Below are 22,586 nucleotides of genomic sequence, written 5' to 3'. Positions count from 1 at the left end.
CCAGCAATTTCTTCAGTACTTTAATAGTCATTGGCCTGATCAAAGGAAAACTATGGCTCCCCAATCTGCTAGCCATTGAAAATAAATGAAGAGAATTTTGTCATTCACAAAAAACAAACGGCTATCACACTACAGCTGTGTTCAACTAAGGGTGGAGCAAGAATTGACGGTGACTAAGGAGATCTGATTGACGCAAACCGTGGCGCCCTGTTACGCTGTTCCCATTCTAAAGCACACTGCCTGTGTGTAATGGGGAAGGGAGAGGTCCGACCAACGGGCTAATGATCTGTGGCCCTGGATCGCATTGGAAAGATTGATTGACCTTTGGATTTGCTCCGTGAGCATGGATTTGTTGGCGCCTATCAGCAGTGTGAGCACGAGGCGCGTCAGATTATTCCTGATCTTGACTTTGGCGTTCCAATATCACAGATGCTCAGACACGTTGGATTGAGAAGGCTTCTTCAGACATTCATTAGAAGCTCCATCGTGGGGGCATTTGAACCTTTGTTAATTAAGCCAATTGAGGGGAAGAGGGAATAAATGCTTGGTTGGTTTTTTTTTTTTTTTTTTTCCTTCAGAGAGGACAGGCATGTTGACTTTTGCTTCCGGAATAGACTGCTCTGTTTACTGTACGGAAGCACTCACCCTGTCTTCGCATCTGTCGCAAGTGGGGGTTGGGGGATGGGGCAAATCCCCAAGTTAATGCATTCTAATGACTCATGCCGGAGCATGCAAGTTGCTCGCCACCCTTCCATAAATTACTACGGCAGCCCATCTGGAGCAGGGGCTGAGCCAGATGGTGAGCGCTTGACAGCGTACTCTGTCTCAGCAGAAGGGGTCAGCTGACCGCAGTTTCCTTTCCGTGTATGGCAAATGACGCCTGGAAGATGGGGTGGGGAGGGTCTCCTATCTTTAGCTTGCTGCTCCCTTTAACTGAGACCCGAACTGCGTCCTTTCTTATTTGTGACTATCTTCATTTGGGGGAGAAGAGCACCAAGTCTATTTTTTATCCCTACTTTGAAGAAGGGCTGTTTGTACTACAAACGTGAAAAGCATATCTTTACAGTATTTCTGATGATTTGTTATATATTTTGATACTTTTTCTCCACAACACACACACATACACACACACATACACTTTGAACGTGCATAGTAATGAATACATAGAAGGCAAGCAGGAAGTGAGGCTGGAGTTACAGGACTCTTCAGTTCTGGTCAGATGGATGACAGATTCATTGCTGTAAGATCATAGCGACCAACATATGTGTGCCGTATCGGGGATTCATATAGATTCTGCATGAACTCAGACATAGAGATGATATTTTTTCTCTTTGCAAAAGGAGGTTGAAAAATACTACACTCTCCAGCCACAGGGCTGTGGAGTCAGACAGAGCAGACCAGCCAAGAATTTCACTAAACCATCTGCTAGCTTCCTGATTATCCTTCCTCTGCCACAAATCCTCTGGGAGAGAGCAAAGCAAAAAAATAGTCAAAGAACAAATCCCACCCACACCGGGTAAGAGTGTAACTGTTTTCCAAACGAGCAAGGAAAAGCAAGCAAGGCTAAGACCCTCAGCGGTGATCAGAGAAACACACTCACGCTCCGGTTCAAATGAAGCGATCTGAAAATAAACCCACCCAAAGCCAAGAGAGGTAAAGGGAAAACCACTCCTCAAAATGAAGGAGCAGGAGACCCTGTGACACACAAGCACCCATGAGAAGGAGTTCTTTGCAACCAGTGGCTGTGGAGAGAGGGATAAGCCCCCTCATAGGTTCTCCAGTCCCAAGTGGGCATCCCTAAATACATGTACATATATGTACAACACTGAATGGAGTCAGTAGGTTGTTTGTATGAGTGTCTGTCTGTCTGTATGTGTGTATATGTACATATACATGTAACAGTGATTATAGAAGAATAGGTCATGAACTTGATAGGCAGTGGTGGGGTATAAGGAAGGAGCTGGGAGGGAGTAGGAAGACTTGCGTGGGTGGAGATGACATAGACACAGTACCCATGAAAGAAATTCTCAAAAAAAGTTAAATAAAAGGAAACTCCCAAACAAAATATTCAGAAATAAAACAAAATGGGATTCAAAAAGAATTGATCAGAAACCCCAGAAATGAGAGTAACAGTTACTACTACTAAAAAAAAAAAATCAATGACTGAAAACAAAGGGGGAAACTAACAAAAGAGAAAGGCAGCCGGAGGGATCACTGAGAACACAATCCAGAGCATCAGAGGCATGGGAGAGACAAGGCAGTCCTACAGACAGACTGATAGACCCTGGCGGATTGCCAACAGGAGCCTGAGAGAGGGAAACAAGACTCATTTGAAAGCCACATTCAAAAGGCTGATTGTCGAAATTTATTATAGCTTAGGATGACACAGCAAGAGATAATCGGATAAATACAGATATTTGGGGTCATTTGGAAAATATCAAGCTGCACTTCGATGTACTTCTTTCCAGTAAGCTTTCATCTTGTATTTCCCCACCAAACAGTTAGTGTTGCACTGTGCCTGTAACCTGAGGCTTGCCTTTACCTGTTTACAGGACTCTATCATTACACAATCTCCCCTGAATTCATTTTGATATGGGTTGAGATTGTGCTGTTACATGCTTGCCCCAACAATGGCCAACTGCTTTCCTACTCAAGGGAAATACTGGGGTTATCTTTGGGTTGGCATTATTCTGGCCAGCACTGCACTGAGCACCTCATTTCTTAGTGTGTTTTTTTTTTAATTTTATTTACTTATTTATTTATTAAAGATTTCTGTCTCCTCCCCGCCACCGCCTCCCATTTCCCTTGCTCTTGGATTGGGAGGATCAACATAGTAAAAATGGCAATTCTACCAAAAGCAATCTATAGATTCAATGCAATCCCCATCAAAATCCCATCAAAATTCTTCACAGATCTAGAGAAGACAATAATCAACTTTATATGGAAAAACAAAAAACCCAGGATAGCCAAAACAATCTTATACAATAAAGGATCATCTGGAGGCATTACCATCCCTGACTTCAAACTCTATTACAGAGCTACAGTATTGAAAACAGTTTGGTATTGGCATAAAAACAGAGAAGTCGACCAATGGAATCAAATAGAAGACCCTGACCTTAATTCCTTAGTGTGTTTACTCATAGTCCCTTCTCTACCTTTTCTTCCGGAACCCCCTAAGCTAAGAGAACTCCTCAACGATGCTGAGCAGAATTTCCGACCTTCAAGTCAGCCTTTACTCCGTTGTCTCTGCTCTTCCCACTGGGATTCAGGCAACTTCACGTCACATCATAAGAAAGTAAATTTGCATTAGAGTGACTAACATAGATATTTGATTAAGAAATAAATTGATAGATACTCCTTTAATGCAGTCTAAGCTTTGTAATATACTCGGTATTAAGAGTTTCATAATGAACAAAAAAAGCCATCCAACTTAACAGTGTTTGCTGAGTGTTAGCAGGGTGAGACTGCAAAGGTACCACTCAGTCAGCATCTGAAACAAGCAGCTGGTTTCAGACACGAGGGTATCTGAAGAGCAGCTAAGTTCAAACTGACCTAAGAACTCAACTGCGGATTTCCCGGATTTTAGTGTCTGACTTTTACCGCTTAACTGTGCCATTCAATTCCATTAAAACCAGCTACCTTGTTGATGCTGCTTTGTTTTTTTTGTTTGTTTGTTTGTTTTGGTTTTGGTTTTGTTTTGTTTGAGACAGGGCTTCTCTGTGCAGCCCTGGCTGTCCTGGCACTTGTTCTTTAGGCCAGGCTGGCTTCGAACTCAGAGAGATCCACCTGCTTCTGCCTCCTGAGTGCTGGGATTAAAGGTGTGCCACCACATCCAGCCCCCAACAAGTTATTTTTAAATTCTGAAGTGCTTGGTGGAACTGTTTACAGGATGCAACCACAAACGAATCTCTTAGGCAACAGAAAGTGGCTCCTATTTTCTTGGGGAGCTGGCATGTCGTTTGTTTTCCCATTTAAGGTTAAAAAAAAATTTTTTTTACTATGATGCAGCTTTTCTCTGATGTCAAACCTGCTCCAGATAGCTCAAGCTCCTACTGTGTCAGTGTCAAGAGAGGAAGCTGAGAGCCTTCCCAGGTGGGTTGTCAGCCTGCGACTGGGTGACCAGACACACATGAGAGGACTAAGGAAAGATGGGGAGCAGGAAGGTGAGGAGGGAACGAGAACTGCAAAGGGGTACCCAGTACTGTGCCGTGGCTGTGCTGTGGCTGAGCCATGGATGTGCCGTGGCTGTGCTGTAGCTGTGCCGTGGCTGTGCCGTGGCTGTATAGCTGTGCCATAGCTATGCCGTGGCTCTACCATAGCTGTGCGGGGCTGTGCCATAGCTTTACCATGGCTATGCCATAGCTGACCGTTCTGGTCATCTTGGCCTGAAGATAAACTCTTCCCATGGTTCCCTCTCTTGGATTCCTTCACTCAGCCTGCCCTGGTCTCTGTTCAAAATTACGTCTGCCTTCTCTGAAGCACTGTGTACAATGGCCTCTGTCCCCAGGGGTCCCGTTTTGGTAACGCACATATACTTCATGTGTGTCTTCTTGACTGGATGCCAATAGGTTTTTGCAGTTCTGTGACAGGTTGATGTGTCTCTGTCTGGCCTTGAGGTCATGGCCATTTTCCACACATTCAATCAGTTAAAAACAAAACAAAGAAAACTACAGGGAAAGTGAAGGCTGAGTTGAAGAGAGAAGAGAAGAGAAGAGAGAGAGAGAGAGAGAGAGAGAGAGAGAGAGAGAGAGAGAGAGAGAGGAAATTCCTCTTGAACATACTGGAACAAAAGAAAGTCCATGACATGAAGTCACTAGCTTCCTCACCACCAATGCAAGTTGAGCTGAAAGAGGAGAAGAACCAATAGCTAGCCATCGAACAGAACAACTCAGACAAGCAACCCAGGCCTCCACCTCCTACAGCTATAGCAAGCTGTCGAACATCTCTGTGCCCAGGTTTTCTTCTGCAAAATGGGGGCAATGATAGATCAGTGTACACCCTAGAGGGCGATCCCTAAGTCCATCAAGAGCTATGTAAAGGAGAGTGTTTCCTCCGATTCCTAAGGAGCCTGTAATATAGCTCCACTCCAGCCATGTTTCCCCCTCTCCTCCCCCTCTGGCCCACCTCTCCTCCAGCCACACTGTCCTTTCCTGTTCAGCGCTGTGTTCTTTGTAGGGTCCACTTAGCTCCCCGGGAATGCATGGGAGCTCTTCTTAGTCAGTCCTCCCTTGACCTCAGAGCCTGAAACAGTTCCGGCCACACAGACTTTCTCTACCATATCCCAGTAGCTCCTGCTTCAAAGGACAGCTCACTTGCAGATTGATTTGTTGGTTGGCTCTCCCCACCAGAAGGCAAACAGCATGGGGACAGACATGACATTAGATGCTTGGGATCACCTGCTTAACAAAACATTAAGCGTGATTTTGGAATGGACAAAAGAAGAAAAGGCCCGAGTTCTGTCCACAGTTCATTAACATCTGTAGCACCAACCAAGACAGCGCTAGCCAGTGTAAACAAAAACTGTGGGGAGGATAAGCATAATCTTGATTAACTCTTAGTTTTTCCCCCACTCTGAGAAATATGAAGAATGAAAATTTATGTGAAGAATTTATATGAAGGAAGTCATGTGCATTGGATTGAAGCAGATAATAAAGTTACACAGAAGCAAAATATTCAGCTAAGATGAAACTAATGTGTTTAGCCATGATGAGATAGAATGAAAAGTGGCACCCTCCTTCATGCAGGGCTAGAAACGGAGCTAATAGATGCTCGCAGCATACAGCTCCTAAACGGAATTTTAACAAGCAAGAAAGGCAAATGAATATTTCACAAGGTAGCCCGGTCCTGCTGTGCGTTTCATGTCTTGAGCTCTGAAGTTGGAGCCGCGCTTGGAGAAAGAGATGGCGGTCGTTGCTTTTACTCATCATTGCGTCTTAGATTTCAGACCTGGCACTTCCAACCACCGCAGCATCCTGTGCCTTAATACCAAACAGTGCGTGGTAGCAGGCCACCTTTGGTTAAGAGTGATGCCAAGCAAAACCCAGGAAGAGAACAGGGGCCCAGAAGCCAAGGCTGTCAGCCTGACTGTGATTCTCAAACTGGTTACTATCACGTTCTAGTGAGGGGAACTTATTGTATCATAATTGCATGCAAAGGAGTGCATGAAAAAAATCATAATACAATGTCCCTTGCTCATGTGACAGATGCTACCATCCGGAAAGATAAAAGCACTCAATGATCAGAATTATTGTTAGATTGTAGATCAGATTTAGAAGAAGCAAGGAAATCTGGGCATTACTACTATGTATTCTGTGAGGCGGCTTGAAGTTCAAGCCTATTTGATGGCAGGATAGAAAAACAGTGTGTCTCTGTCCCCCATTCCTTATAGAAGAGTAAGGACAAACATCTCAATTCACCCAGCACACTTAATTCCAAATAAACATTGCCAGGTCCAAAAGAAACTCAGGACAAATGGTTCACAGAGGTGTCCATTAGCACACCAACGCACATGTTGGCCTCCAGGCTCACAGGGTACCTGAGGCTCCTCAGCTCCTCTCACCCCCACCCCTGCCCTAAACCTCTCCAGCTCAGGGCTTCCCTTCACCCAGCCTCTGATTCCTGTATCACCTGTCATTACAGCTATGGGCTCTCTTGCTCCTCCCTCCGTCTTCTTTGCATCCTCTCTCTTCCTCTCTCGCTCTCCTATCTCTCCCTCCCTCTCATGTCCAGTCCAGTTTGCTGATCATGTTTAGTCTACCACTTCTCTCCCTGCTCTGGACTCTTCCGGATGCCGTGGGCTTTGCTCTTCCTCGTGTCTACAATAAAAACTTTCTCCTCAACCATGCTTGGAGTTGTCATGATCTCATTTCATTCAAATGTAAGCTTCCGAGTTTGGTTTTTTTTTTCTATTATTAACAGTAAAAATATTAACTAATAGAGACTTTTAAAGCCCTACCTGCTAATATTCCAATTCTAAATTCCACCTTTGTTATCGGAATAGAAATACTTAACTCCTCTAATTCAACCATAGCCTTCCTGTTTAATCTAAATGAGTACCACTATTGTGAATGTCTCACCTTGCTGTGATCATTTGACACAATTGTGTGGTTCTTTGTATAGATTTTTAACCCTAAAGTAATTGGGTATTGGGTGTTTTCTACGTGCAAGGGGTGGTGTTGCATTATTTAATCACAAATATTAAATGAGAATTTCAATTTGATGGAGGAGGACAGCGAATAAGATTTAGGATTAAAAGTCACAGCACTGTTCTGGAACTCTCAGTGTACACAGTCAAACTCCTTGGATGTGGAATCAAATGTCATCCGATCAATGACATTTTGGGAGGTCCGCTAACAGGAACCTTGGTGTTTTGTGACCCGGTGGCACAGCTGGCATCTCACAGTCTAGGAACCCACTGTGACAGTCCATATAGACACTGAGACAAGTTCAAATGGCTCTTTGCTGTCCTGGCTGCCACGCTAAACTCTACCTTCATTGCAGCTAGCTGTGGCAGGAGAGTTCCTTCTTGGAAAACTTCTCTTCTCTCCTTTGATGGGAATTCAGCGTTTGGAGATGGATCAGATGAAGAAACGGGAACAAGTTCCTGATAGAATATATGGGATTGGGGTCAGCAGCCACGCTGTCCTCTGACTTTCAAGGGAAATTCTAATATGTTTGTAATTTTTTTCTTAATGGATTTCTATTTTGCATCAACTTTCTGAATCAAAAATATGTTTGCCAAGAAACAATTTCCCCTTTCTTTCAGTTCTCCCCACCACATGGAAGTGGCATTGATTTGCACAATTATGAAATCTTGGGGCAAGCAGTATCTTGATACTATTATGAAGCAAACTGATACTTCTGAGATGCTGATAGACACATACTCTAATTTTTTAAAATCCAGTTACTTAGTTATTAATTTAATTTTCTTGCAACAGTTCTAATTAGTGTTTTTTTATTTTTTATTTTTTTATTTTTATTTTTTTCCATTGAGAGCCAAACTGCCTCTTGAAAAGACAAAATGATGATAGACTCCTCTTTGGAAAACAGGGTGAGTATAAAAATCATGACAAGAAAGAACATGGAGACAAAAGAATTGGACTAGATGAACAAAGAAATATGCAAGCTTACAAAAACATGACCCAAAACGGAAGGGGGAGAAGAAGGGAGAGGAGTGGGGGAGAAAGAGAAAATAAAAGCACTTCAATCGAAACTCTCGCTATCAAAATCAAAGCATTTCACATAGAGCAAACAGGATACAGTTTACCAGTAAAAACTTGTGACCACATTTCTGTTTCTACGAGTAGAGCCTGAAGCTGAACCAAAAAAACTCAGTTTCTGGGTAAGGCACAGGAATTAAACTTCTCACTGGGCCTTAAGTGGCTGAGAGAAGACAAATGTGTGACCCGGAGAAGGGAAGCAAAAACAAAGGGCTTGCGATGGCACCAGCTGAATAAGAGAAGCCAGCATCTAGGATTTGTGAGCCAGAGTACCCGGTAGGAAGCAGCAACCTAAACCAGAACTCCAGGGATCAGAGAGTGTCTGGGGGCTTTGGCTGCATCCTCATTTGCACACACATGGGGACTCTCCCTTTGGCCAGAGAGAACAACACAGACAGACTGACCAGGAGAATAACACTGGCCAGGGCTGTGAGATCCAGTGATAATAACAGGCCTCACCACGTACGCCAGTCATGATATGACTGCCCCGGTCCAACATCTAAGTATCTTGTATCTTATAGACAGACAGTCGTCTGCCTGGCTCAAGACATTTGGAAGGAACAGGCATGGATCAGGAGAGGAAAGGGAGGGAGCAGCTGCAGTAGCCACATGGGTCCACGCTGGGTACGCCCGGGCCCTCTAGTCTAACAGAAAATAACTGGCATCTGGCTCAACACCCAAGTCGAGAGCCGCAGCAGCTAGAGAGTTGTCGGTAGTTGTTCCACAGAGGAGAAGCCTTTGCCCTTGTTGTGGCCTTCGGTTTCTGGCTCTTTCTGGGAGACCTGGGATTATTTCTAATCACAGTTTTGCATGGACCCATAGCAACCATGTAAGTACCCGAATCAAAGGTCTCTGTCCACTTCAGGTCGTCTTCTGGGAAAAAATTTCCCTATACCTAGACATCCATGGCCATACTTTAAAACACATCTAAGAGAGTGAAATGGGGCTCAAGGGAAATGAAACCATGTTTACCACCTTCTACCTACTTCATTCCTCAAACTGTATTTTTTTAGTTTCAAGGAAATTATAGAAAACTACGGCAAATGAGAACCGGGGTTTAACCTTCTTGGACAGATCTATTTCCTCTCTTTCTGTTAAGCGTAAGTGCTGCTGATTAAACGTAGATGCAATCTTCCTGGCTGATACTGGCTCCAGGAACTGAAGATAGGTCACCTCCCTGTCTTCAAGTCCCCCCACTTCCCACACACCCTCTCTTTTTCTTTCCCACTGCCCCCTTGTCTCCTTCATGCCCAGCCAATTCTCAGCCCAGCCTGGTGCGCCTGCTGAGCATGCTCGTGGAAGTCAATGATCCTGGCACCTTGCCCAAGAGCATGGAAACCGGAGCCTGGGCACTTGGATTCGGAAGCTCCCTCTGTCACAAACTGGCTCTGCCATCCTGTTTGCCAGTCACTTAAGCCCTCTGTATCACAGTTCCCCTGTCCATGGAAGGAAAACATTCTTAGTATGTGTTTCATGGAGTCACTGTGTGGATTAGTGAGATAATGTCCCCAAAGCCCTTGGCACAGTGCCAGGCACATAGCAGGCTCTCACTAAATGTGAGCTTTGGTTATTAATAGTTACCTTTTACTTGGGGCTTTGTTCAGTGAAATAGCCAAGTAAAAAGGAAATGAGAATTCTGGTAGATTTTTTGTTGTTATTGTCTGTTTGGTTTTTATTTTGTTTTGTTTTCTGGAAAGAGAAAATAGAGAAGGCCATGAACTGAGGGAGGGAGAAGCTGAGGGAGGGAGAAGAAGCACGGAGAAGGCAGGATGTGGAAAGCCTGCAGAGCAAAGCTCCTCCCTGTTTGGTGCCTTGCTTCTCCCTCTTCTCAGACACGCACAGGCACAAAGCTTCAGCATCTTTAAGTCCTCATGCTCCGACCCCTGCCTTCACTTCAGGGGGAGCAACGCTGTGCTCAGAATCACCGCAGGCAGAATTCAATAGAACCTTTTAAGCCACATCATAATGCGGCCAAACATCAGAAGCAGGGGGGTAAAAAAAAAAAAAAAAAAAAAAGAAACACAGAAAAACCTTGTGCAACTTATTCTCCCACCAGGTTGTGGAAACCGAAAGAGCTCGTTAGGCTGGGGGATAAAGCAGACTTTCCTCACCTGCAGGAGTCGGCTTGGCTGATTAAGGCCCGTCCCTTCTGCAGAGCAGCGGCGGTGGAGTCTTTAATTTCTCTGTGTAATTCCTCATGCCTCGCTGCCAAGACAGGCAGGCTTAAACCCTCTGATTTAAGGAGCTTAAGGTAAGCTTCGACTTCTCCAAGTACATCAAATGCCTGCCAAAGAAAACATACTTTCATTTTCTGCTTTTCTAGTTTAAAACTCGGCATCAGTGTGCGCACGGAACGCTGGCGATTAAAGCAGGCCATTGAACTTCGTAGTTTGAGCGTAGCAACAAAAAATATCTCAGTTCTGGGGAACAGCTGTGCAGTCCCCGCTTAGGGAAACGTACAGTTTAGTTCAACATAAATAAATATCCACACCATAAAAGTACCAAGATAGCTTATACCGAGAAGACACCTGTACGACGCAGGTAGACACGGTTGAAATTCAGAATCAGACGGATATTTTGCATATTTTACACACATAATGGATGAGCTATTAAAAATGTGTATCCTTTCATGGCCTGAATATCTCAGCAGTGGAGTTGGGATGGATGGAGCACGTGCCCCCGCATTCAGCTTACTGTCTTAGGGAAGTAACGCAAATGGCCAAATTCAAACTGGACAGAACTGGAATCTACGGAATCCTCTCAAATGGTCTTTTATGTTGAGATTCTCTCCTCCCTCCAACGTCCTCATGTCTTCCAGGTTTGCCGTCTCTAGTCACTTAAGCCTTGCAGAGAAACCTTGATATCCAAGGATCCTTTCTTACTTGACCATGTTTCTCTTGAGGTTGGGAACAAAGCAAAATGCAGAAATACGCTGGCATTCTGGTTGAATGATGAGCCATGCCATGTTTGTTGTTGGTTGAAAATTAAAGAGAAACAAAGAAAGTAACTAAGAATGAGGGTGAGTGTTTAGAAAGTACCCACACATGTTTAACTGCTAGTCTAGATCTTGGTCACTCAAACACATCTTTAAAAAGTCTCCTAGAAGGGCACATTCACCTGTCACCTGCCTTTCATCTTAGGGAGATTTCTTCTGTGACCCTACACCAGGCCTTGACCATGGCCTCATTTTCATAGGGGTTAGAAGCTAAAACTGCAAGGCTATTATAGATACATGTGTAATGTCACTGTTCCCTAGTCTTGATGCTATAATAAAGGCATGACATCCCAAAATAATGCAGATAAATTGAAGGGCCAAACATACACAAGAAGTAGGAGTCATATAGGCAAAGATATGATATATATTATATAAACATATAATATTTAAATATTCAAACATAATTACATATACTGTATAACATTATATATAATATAGTAAGAGTCACATATGGGCAAAGGCAACTCATGAACTTGGAAACAAGGGAGCCAAATTTTCTCCCATATTCTTTTCTCAAACAGATCAAATATTAGGGATACACTTTATGATTTTCTCTGCATAATAGAGCAAGTAATAAAATGGTGACAACATAAAGGGATGGCAGGTTTCCTTCTTTCATTAGCTTATCACAAACCCGTGCAGAACACTCGTGAGTGAGGTGAGAGGGATCTCATAGTGGAGTTCATTAGGGTTTGAGTTCGCTTTTTGTTCTCCTAGTAAAACACCAAGACCAAAAGCAAACTCGGAAGGAAAGGGTTTACAGCATCTTAGAGATTAAAGTCCATCATTGACAGAAGCCAGAACAAGAGCTCAAGGCAGGGACAGAATCAGAGACCACGGAAGAGCATAGCTATTGGCTTTCCTTGTTATACAACCCAGGGTCACTTGCCCATGGACAGAACTGCCCACAGTGGCCTTGGTCCTCCACAACCACCATCAACCAAGAAAATGTCCCACAGATGCGCGTGCAGGCTGCTCTGACGGAGGCGATTCTTCCACGAGGGCTCTCTCTTCCCAGATGCCTCTAATTGTGTCAAGTTGATTAAAAGCCAACCAGCACACTTTGTTTTAAGCATCACTGGGGGATGGTGGGATAGTTCTGTAGACACAGACAGAAGAACTAAACCTTTGGGCTTTAAAAGAATTCCTTCTTCAAAAGTATACTCTCTGTGAGTAGAATTCGATGCGGAATCCATGCGCCACTTCCAGAAATGACCTAAGCACCACCACTCTCATCCCACTCATCCCAGCCTAGAAGAGATTCCTTTGCTATGTGCCCTATCCGTAGGGAACTTGATATCCTGGATCTCTTTACTGCAATCACAGCACAGGAGGTCTGCCCGGCAGCGAGAACACTGTGAGCCTCACACAGACGACTGGAATTCAAGTGCCCTCTCCCTTCTCTCTTCTTTCCACAGCCCCCTGCTTCTTCAAGCCTTATATGTCCCGGGCGAATCAAGATTTTATGACTAGACTGGGAGGAAAAGATAAAAGCACAAGGGCCGTTATTTTCTCCTGCTGGATCCTAGCTCATTTGAACCATCTCAGTCCCCCACATTCGGAGGAGACAGGTCAGCTCCTTGGAGCCCTAATTTGGGAAAGATGAAGGAACTGCTTGGCTTTTGTTCTTAAAGGGGCCAATAGAAAAAAACCTTTCCTGTTCCTTTTGTTAAGAGCAGATCCAAGGTCAGTCAACCGCACCAAATCAAACATAGATGGTATCAGAGAATGGCGTAATTTATTCGTTTTATTTATTTAAAAAGACTCATGAGTCACCCGGCATAATTCTGCTGCCATGCTGGTTCACAAAGATACTGAATAAATAAGTGTCCGATTTTTGACTAATAAATTTGGAAAGAGTCAATATTGGATAACAACAAAATGGCACACCCTGGACAATGACCGAGGTCACAAAACTCAACACGGCTTCTGACCAGAGACTCTGCTCCCACCTCTTTTGGAGGGCCAGGAACCCTCAGTTGCTTATACAAGGACACAGATCTTCCCTTTCTGATCTTACACATCACCAAAGACAACTGCTGGTGGTTCAGGCTGGACAACCGATTCGTCGTTCAGGATGCGGCTGAAGGCGCTCCAGCTTGCAAAGCTATGAGGACCAGGAGCTGGAGGAGGATGAATTTCAGGTCCTTCTTTCCCATGTCTCCCACTACCCCATCCGTTCCTTGCTTCTCAAAATTATTTTGCTGCCCCACCTCGACCCCTCCCAGTCACAGGGTAGATAAGTGCTCCTAAAAAGCTGTGTTTAAAGCCATTTGTTGCTCAGAAGGTTTTCTCACAAGTTCAAAAATGCTGGAAAAGGAGCTTTGGCTTGAATGCGGGCATCAGCAGCGTTTTATCAATAAGGGAATGGAGGAAGCGTACATACAAACATCTCGGTCTTCCTGAGGCAAATTCACCTCACAAAGGAAATGAGACTCATGAAGCAGAACTTTAGGATGCTCGGGTCTGTTCACCATTTTTTTTCTTTTATCTTAACTGACATAAGAGATTTTTAAGATGATCTTTGTGCTATTAATATGGGAAATCATGCATGAATCATTTCTGCTTTCATCCCCTGAAGGAATATCCAGTGACATCTGAGAACCATAGACTCAACTGCGTGCTGAGGATAAGACTGACCACATTAGGGGGCCAAAGCAATATGAAACGCTTATGGATTGGGAGAACAGCGGCTGGCTCTCAGCAAGCTCTTAGCCATGTGGTGCACTAATTTATTTAGGTGGCCTGGTGATCCTGTAAGGACACAGAATCAGGATTTCTATTTTACAAATAAAGATGTCAGGTGCAGGAGGACGTGAAGTAAATGTCCAGGCCATGTGGTTAAGAAATGCGTCAGGACGGAATCATGCCCAGCCTGACTCCAAAACCCAGGATATTACTGTCTCAGTCATGCTAACAAAGATTTCTCCATTTCTCCTTGAGGCCCTCCAGTCGATTTTATATTCCAGCCATACCCTTAAAAGCCTGTACGATTTATTACCAACCCTAAAAAAAAATGATGGAAAGATATTCCCTGAAGTAAATGGAATCGTTAGACTCATTTGTGAAGCAAAAACTCAAGTTCAAAAACTGGACCCATGTACCATAGAACCAGCTGTTGAGTCCTTCATGCAACATAAACATTTTGAACACTAGGTGGCATACCAAGATGATTAAGACGACCTCTCTCTTGAACCGCAGGTTAATAAACAGTGAACGCTGCCTGGAGACTTTGGATGTGGGGATACACATGGTATTCTCTTTTATGAAACCCCACTCAGCTTCTCAGGCATGGCACAGAAGCTGCACTGGGAATTGGTGCTCCTTGGATTTTGCGGTAAGATTTCCCCTTTCAAACTGAGCTTATCCCAAATACTTTGGATCAATATAATCTCTCATGAACAACACAAGACAGTTTTCTTTGTTGTATGATCTTTTTTCTGGGTGGGGATGAGAACAAATCCGGTGCTATATAGGACAGACTAAAGTAGAATTCTCTCAAGGCCTAGCATGGGCAACCAATGAATTAGTTGGGCTACTTACAGAACACGGGCTAGGGGTTACTTATAGGAGCGTGGGTGACCACAGAGAAGCCATGCCAATAGCAACCTTCCTGTACCTTCAGAGAGGGAGTCTTTCCCTTCACTTAACTTGGTGCACGTAATATATCCACCTGCTCCCTTCAGACTATGAGTCTGTGTGCATTTAGAGAAAAAAAAAATAGACAGGAAGGGACAGGAAGCAGCGGTTAGAACCTCAGGTGAGGGGCCAGTGAGGCTTCTCTCCTCTCCTGTGAGAGAGTATCAATCACCTTGTCTTGAAGGTGTCTTACAAGCAGCCTCAGCTGCTCTACTGAGGGTGAGAGATATGCTCAGAGGGGCCTGGTCTCCAATAGAGCAGCAGCCCTGAAGTTAGTATTGTGTTCTCAATGATTCAAACTATTAACTAGAAGGCCCTATTCTTAGTGTTTGGGTAAATACAAAGTGAGGTACACATATTTCTTAGTTTAATTAGGCAACGAAAAACAAATCTGCCAAGAAGTGACCATACCCACAAGGCTGAATTTGTTCACTGCCAAAAGAGATACATCCTAGCGTAGACGCACACATGGAAGGACACCCAGTGAATACAGTCATGATGTAAGGAGCCACTGACCAGTTTCCTGGAAAGTGCTTACTCATGAGCGGGAGTCAAACTGAATGTCTCCTTTTATATTTGCAGTACTGGAGGTCGAATCCAGAACCCTACAGACACCAGGCAAACACTCTACTACTGGGCTATATAACCCCAAAATTGAACATCTTGACTATCAGACCTTGTAGCCTGATGTAGGTTTAGGCTCTTGCGATGAAGGATACTAAAAACAGCCTATATTTTCCATCATATATTTAATACTTCTGTACTAATAACTCAGCCATCTTTCTTGAGTATCTGCTGAGGTTTAAACAATCTGACTGATCTCTGAGCTTTAAAGTACAAGGTTCTGAACTGCACAGTCATTATTCTATGGGGGGGGGGCAGAAGGAAGGTAGAGTAAATGAAGATTCCTCATCAGTTTCTGGGGTTAGATTTGACTTATCACAATCTCTTTTCAAGTTCTCAATTATTTCTTCTTCTGTATTATATAACAAATGATAAATAACAGCAACAACTAGTCGATAAGGCATAACATACATAGTAAACACTATATATTGTGAATCACACACACGAACACACACTCCTGACCTTGGTGTCCACATTCCTCCCTGTGCCCCTGGCTACCTCTCCTGAATCTCCCTTAATGCTGATCTTCTACCGCGCTCCTCAGGCAATGACTTAGCCGACATTTCCCACGCTGCCAGACTCTGAATCTCTCCGTGTTTGCCCTCCCTTTGTGTGTCACCCCAAGTGCACTCAGTGGTATCTCGACACATTTGCCCTGGCCAGGCTCTGCTCAGGGCTCCCCTCAGTACTGGGCTTAACCCCATGACTTTGCTACAGTATATCACTCTGTCTTATAAACACCCATGAGAGTCTAGCACCTGGGACCACACCCACCACTGGCTTTACTCAACTAACTATCCAACACAGGTCAATGGTAGGAATGCAACATACTATCAGGGTGAAAGAAGCTTGGTGGGAAGCCACCATTCCAGTTGTTTCTTAGAGAAAAGAATGATTTCTAAAAAGAGGAATCCAAGGGAATGGAGACATGGATTGGTGGTTAAGAGCCTGTGCTCTTAACAGAGCCTCCAGGTGCCCATGTCAAAGACACTTGTAACTCCAGCTAAAAGGTATCTGACTGCCCTTTTTGGCCTCCACAGAGCGCAAGCACTTGACAGAACATGAGGCAGTTCAGCCAATGAGTCTGTTTGCTGAGATAATAATTCTCATATCAGAAGCAGAATTGGTGCCTGTAGGAAAGAGCTGTCCTTAGGCAGGGTCTTATTTGTGCCCCCGTGACAGTAGCAGCCAATCTTGCACGTGCGATCTCTAACACCCGTCTCTTGTAAGCCAAGAATAGATGACCTGACCTCTTTAGCAGGACACCTATCTCAGTGTGGGTTATACAGATAGCAATCTTCCCATTTGAGGTGATGTCACCCCCAGAGACAAAAGAGTAGGCTTGCTGCTTGCTATAAAACAACAGATTCTCTGAGTTGGAGAGTTCCTCTCCACGCCGCTAACTCTGTGGGGGAAACGTGGGCCTGCCCCCCTCTCCACGCTGCTAACTCTGTGGGGGAGACGTGGGCCTGCCCCCCTCTCCACGCCGCTAACTCTGTGGGGGAGACGTGTGCCTGCATCCCTCTCCACGCCGCTAACTCTGTGGGGGAGACGTGTGCCTGTATCCCTCTCCACGCCGCTAACTCTGCGGTGGAGACGTGGGCCTTCACCCCTCTCCACGCTGTTAGCTCTGTGGGGGAGACGAGGGCCTGTACTCTCCATCGCCCATGTTGGAACTGGGCCATACTGAGCTCGTTTGCCTGCTGCCACCCAGCTAGTGCTTTGCTGCAGTCGTCATTCGGCGCTGACCCAGAAACCATGTGACTTCTGCCAGCATCCATGAAAGGACAGCAAGTGAGCCTGAAAGTCAGTAAACTCCCAGAGTCCTTGGTATGTGGAGCATGGTGTCATCTACAAATACAAATGCTCACAGCAAGGAAACCCAGCATCCTCCAGACACATCACAGGGAGTTTTCCAAGGGAAAACATGGTGTTTCTCAGAAAAAAAAAATGATGATATAAATTAAAAACTACCCCACCTACTACTATATACAGAAATTCTAGCTAGAAAATTATGATCATCATCATCATCATTATCTTAAAATTTTTTGAGACAGGGTTTCTTTGTTTAACAATCCTGGCTGTCCTGGAATTCACGCTGTAGACAAGGTTGGCCTCGAACTCACAGAGATCCACCTGCCTCTGCCTCCCAAGTGCTGGGATTAAAGGCGTGTTTTACATGCCTTTCTACCTTTCTACCTCCAGGCAGAAAATTACTTTAAAGACTTGATACTATAATAATTTTTAAAACCAACTCTTCAGAGATTCATTTATGGGTTTTCTGGCAAGATTAGATAAAATAGCAAGATTTTTTTTAATTTGGAGAATCCAAAATATGAATCAAAAAGAAAAAATGTCACTGATAAGTCATAGGAGGGGTTTGACTCTCGGCCTACACAGATTTGCTCTCTATATGAATCTGTCACTTATGTTTACCTTACTAACACAGAAACAATGTACTGGGTGGTTATTCACCTTCACTCCACAAACTCTGGCATCTGGCCCTGCCCCAGCCCCCATATCCATCATCTTTCACATTGGGCTATTAGTTTTTAATTTGGAAATAATTTCCTTAAAAAGAAAAAACTCTAAACCTTTCTGAGAACCATTGGCCACAAGTCACAGCACAGGCGAACGCCAGCCAACTTTATACTGGGACTAGTTAGCACGCTGTGGGATGAGAGAAGGAATCTACTCTTTTGGGTTCTCTTCTCTAGACTAGACTTGCATTATTATATGAGATTCAGAAAGTATCCACTCTTGTCTTTTCCCTCTCTTTCTTCCTTCCTATCTACCTCCTCCATCAGTTCATCTTTTTTAACTTTTACAAATTCCCCCAGGGTCTGAGAATAAAGTCAGATGACAAACAACCAAGGCAAGGTATCAAATAATGAATGCAGAGAAATCAAAATATTGAAGAACAAGAGAGAGTGGGGGAAGGTGGGAGAGAATGAAAGAGGGAGAAAGGGAGGGAAGGGGAGAGGGAGAGAGAGAATTGTCTACATTTTGCAAGGCTGTGAGCTCTGCAGCTTCTATTAGAAGCACTGCTTTATAGAAACTCATTCTATTACTCCTTCCCTGATTTCCTCGGTGTGTAAATCAAAGGTGTGATGGAAATTTTACAACCTCTTACTTCAAAATTAGGCTGCTAAGGAAAAACAATAACTACCAATTGGCATCTACTTTGTTCATTATCTCTAGCTATATGTTGTATCTGTTTCCTATGTTAAAACAGTGAGACTCCCAAAGCACACAGCTAATCTACAGTACTTAATAGGTTTCCCGGAATGCCATCTTCTCTGTCTTAGAATTTTACTACTCATCTTTTCAGAAGATTTTTGTAAGTAACAATTTCACAATGAAGTAACCATGTAGCTTACAACACTCAGCACCAGTGTGGCGATTTTAGAGCTCTTTGTATGAAGTTTCCCTTGTCCTATGCTTGTTACTTCGTCTACCTTTAAATTGCTGAGACATCTAGAGGTCTATGTGACTGTGGCAAAGGTCAGAATCTGTTCAAGTAACAGCAGCAGCCACACACACTGAACCCCACCTGTGTGTATAAACAGTAGCGAGGCATTGCTTAGGATTCTGCAGGTTGGAAGCCTGTGCTCCTGAAGGGACCAGGGTTCTGTTGTGATGAAAGCTCTCTCCTGGGATGCAGACAAACTTCTTATTTCTCATACAGCAGAAGGTGAAGTGGAAATCCTATTCCAGAGGCTCCACCTCTGACCTAATGACTTGTTACTGATGAGTCATAAACAGTACCACCCCCAGGACCACCGGCTTCAACAGGAAGGTATTTACCACGGAGAAGTGGCATACTTCTACTCAAGAAGACCCACTGATGGTCTGTAGCAAGATGCCCCCATTCTCTTACTTAAACGTGTACCCCCAAAGCTGAACGGCTGGTATGGGGCAGTTTCTAACCCTAAGACTCTATATGCAGAGAAGACTTATAATATCTATGTATTTCTGCATAATAAACTAAAGAAAAATGTTATAGAAGAACAAAAGTGGATCCGGGACATAGCTCAAGTGCTAGAGTACTCGTTCAGTGTGCACAAGTCTCCAGCACTATATAAACTGGTTTGGTAATGCATGACAGCAACCCCAGCCCTAGAGAGGTGGACACAGGGAGGTCAGATCAGGGCCATCTTTAGCTAAATTGGGAGGTGGAGGCCAGCCTGAACTACTCTTTAAAGTGAACAATAAAAGGTGTTTTGGTAACACTGTTAAGGTTTCTTTTCAACCTGATATATTTCATATTTCCTTATCTCTTGGAGAATAGTGTCTCCCACAAACAGACCAATGACAGCTCCAAAGGGAAATCTTTTAAAAGTTGCTTTGTTGTTGGTTATTTATTTGTGGTTTTTGTTTGTTTGCTTGTTTTTAAGACAGAGTCTCACTATATAACTGGCCTGGAACATGCAGACCAGGCTGGCCTCAAGCTCACAGCCTCCCGAGTGTGTGTGTCATGAAACCTAGCTTTGGAGTGATTTTAAAAACTAACTCTATGTACATCAAAACATAATCCCTTAGTTGTAAAAAAAAAAACTAATAGCCACAACAAGAATATGATCATATATTTCTTTTCTACTTCTATCAGTTTGATATTCTACATGGAATTTAGCCTTTTGCAATGTGCCCTGACCAGCTAACACAATGGGTCTCTTATTGGATAGCCTAAGTACCTATGATGATCATCTTGACCTCACACTGACCTTATTGGCACTGGTGAAAAAGTCATTTGCCAGAGTTAACCAGGTCTTTCTATCCACCATAAGTCGACCAAACTCTTCTTGAAGCCGATTCAGTTTCTGGTTAGAGAGCTGGAGGTGTTCTTTGTCTGCGAAGTCCTTCGACAGAAGAATCTCCAGGGCCTGGCTCTTCAGCTTCTCTACGGTCGAATTCCACTCCTGTAAGAGAACATCCTCTTTAGTGATTGCACACAGATCTTGCCATGAATTGAATGTTTGTGTGTCCTTCCCCAAATCCAAAGATGGTTTGGGGAGGTGGAGGTTAGGACAGAGGGCAGAGCCTCTAAGTAGGATGCCCACTCTCCTTCTGCTACACAGCACACAATGGGAAGTTGATCTGCATCCCAGAAGGAGCCCTCATCACAACAGAACCCTTGTCCTTTCCTGACCCCCAGAATTGTGAGAAATGAGTTATTCTTGCTCATCAGTCTTTGTTTATGATACTTCACACTACAGCAACCAGAATTAAGACACTCTCTCTGCCATGCCTCAGAGATTTGGGAGACATGAATCAGGAATCTGTCATTATATTTTCTGATCCATAAAGTCCAATACATCGTGTAGAAGCAATTGCTACATTGTGGGTTTGAGTACCAACGTGTAGTCAGAATAGAAAAGGATACAGAAAACAGGCTCCAGAAGACAAGAACAGCAGAGGGAAAATGGCAGAGTGACTGACAGATCGCCCTAAAGCGGATCATATCCATTTCTGCTACCTCTACTCCAAAACACACTCAACATCCCCGACTCGTTCTGTCTGATTTGCAGTCATCTAAGCGTAAAAAAAGTATCTCTCCCACAATCGGTCTCCTTGTCAATGGAACAAACATGTACAAGAAAGAGAGAGGAATCCCATGTCCACGGCTATTGTTTTTGTGTTTGCCTGCACAGAAAGACTGAAGTTCATCACTCATCGTAAAATAAACGCCCATCAGAATGCACTGCTTTCTTCTTGATCCGGGTCTCATCTATGAATGCTTCACACTTAGTGATATGTCAGAAAAAAAAAGCCTAGCTTTCTACTTTATATGGCATGAGGGTTAAAAACACAAGCAACAGAGGAAAAAAAAATACGAGTCAGAATAAACCAGTATTTATGTTAATTTCTTGAGCAAGTTCAAGTTTCTTGAGTGATACCAGATTGGTCTGCATAAAACAATGACTGCCGCTAAGATGGCTGTCTTGTCAGTGTGTTTTCCGATGTCATCTTAGCTGACGTTAAATAAAGCACAGGGCAATTCACGAAGCATAAGAGATTTAACATCAGACTTGAAACATCTCAGCCTGACTCTGTCCTGGCATGTCTGCTGTGCAAAACTGTCCTGTTAATAAATCACATTGGCTACATTATGTTGCATAAGACAAGTCTGAGTTTAGGTCATGTGCCATGACAGTTTCCATTAATTTCATAAGACACACTGCATACAACACACCTGGTACAGCTGGGGACTTCAAAGAAAGAATAAAACGTAACTTCATTCTCTAGCAATACGCAGATTGCTATTTCATACAACTATCCTGTATTACATTGTAAAATATATTAAATATACATACACAATATGAGAGTGTTCTTCAGTGATAATGAGTTAGTCTTGAATGTAGAAATGACAGGTATTCTTTTGTAATTCCATGGAACCTGTCCCAGTATTTGATCGAGGGATATGAAAATAAGGGAGGCAGGCTAAGGGGTGGAGGAGGAGTGGGAGGAGCCTTCTGTAAGTGTGGCTTGTAACTATAATCTTTGAAAATCCTCGGATTTGGGTGTGGTTTTTTCTGCCTTTGTTTCACGGACTCAGAAGACTTTGTTACACACGGTGACACTGCCCATAAGAGGGACCAGTGAGGCTAGTGCCTGGGTCTCTGTACCATGCTAACTTCCAGAGACCTGAGGGTCAGAAACCAAACCCTCCACATTCCTCACGGACGAGAAGAGCTGTCCTCACGGGCACGGGCTTTGTGTCACATGCCTTCTCAAGATCACCCACTTTCTCAAAGAGCGTTGTGTCCCCACTTGAACAAAACTAATACATTTATTTCATGGCATTCTTCTCCAAAGCATGGTAAACAACCCTCCCACTTCAAAACCAGCAAAGACCTGTTGGGAAAGAACAAATGTTCTCGAAGTGGCCCAGCCCACAGTATACACACCTGGCCTCACTGAGGATCAACTTTACTTTCTTCCACGAGTTCTCTCATTGCCCCCATTACCTAATAGTTGATCTTCATGTATGGGTATTTCTTTTTCCCAGTTCTGAGCTAAGGGTAATGGTATGTTCCCCAAGGGTTATCAGGTAGTATGGTACTCAGTGTTAAGGGGAACAGGGTTCTGTGTCCCAGAAATTCTCAAAT

The 22,586-nt window shown here is 43.8% G+C and overlaps 1 protein-coding gene across 1 annotated transcript in view; it reads right to left on the bottom strand.

Annotated features, from left to right (window-relative positions):
- Positions 1–22,586, bottom strand: part of Ccdc141 (coiled-coil domain containing 141) — a 134,813-nt gene that overhangs the window by 50,410 nt on the left and 61,817 nt on the right. The window contains exons 7-8 of the mRNA XM_050120635.1: positions 20,202–20,396; positions 10,331–10,503 (exon numbers count right to left, since the gene is read on the bottom strand). Of these exons, the coding sequence (XP_049976592.1) occupies positions 10,331–10,503; positions 20,202–20,396 (368 nt within the window). The remainder of the gene's footprint in view (positions 1–10,330; positions 10,504–20,201; positions 20,397–22,586) is intronic.

This window comes from Alexandromys fortis, unplaced genomic scaffold (assembly GCF_014885135.2).
Source record: "Alexandromys fortis isolate MF-2015 unplaced genomic scaffold, M_Fortis_MF-2015_v1.1 scaffold_8_1_9099942, whole genome shotgun sequence".
NCBI lineage: Eukaryota > Metazoa > Chordata > Mammalia > Rodentia > Cricetidae > Alexandromys > Alexandromys fortis.
This window is presented reverse-complemented; position numbering and strand designations above follow the sequence as displayed.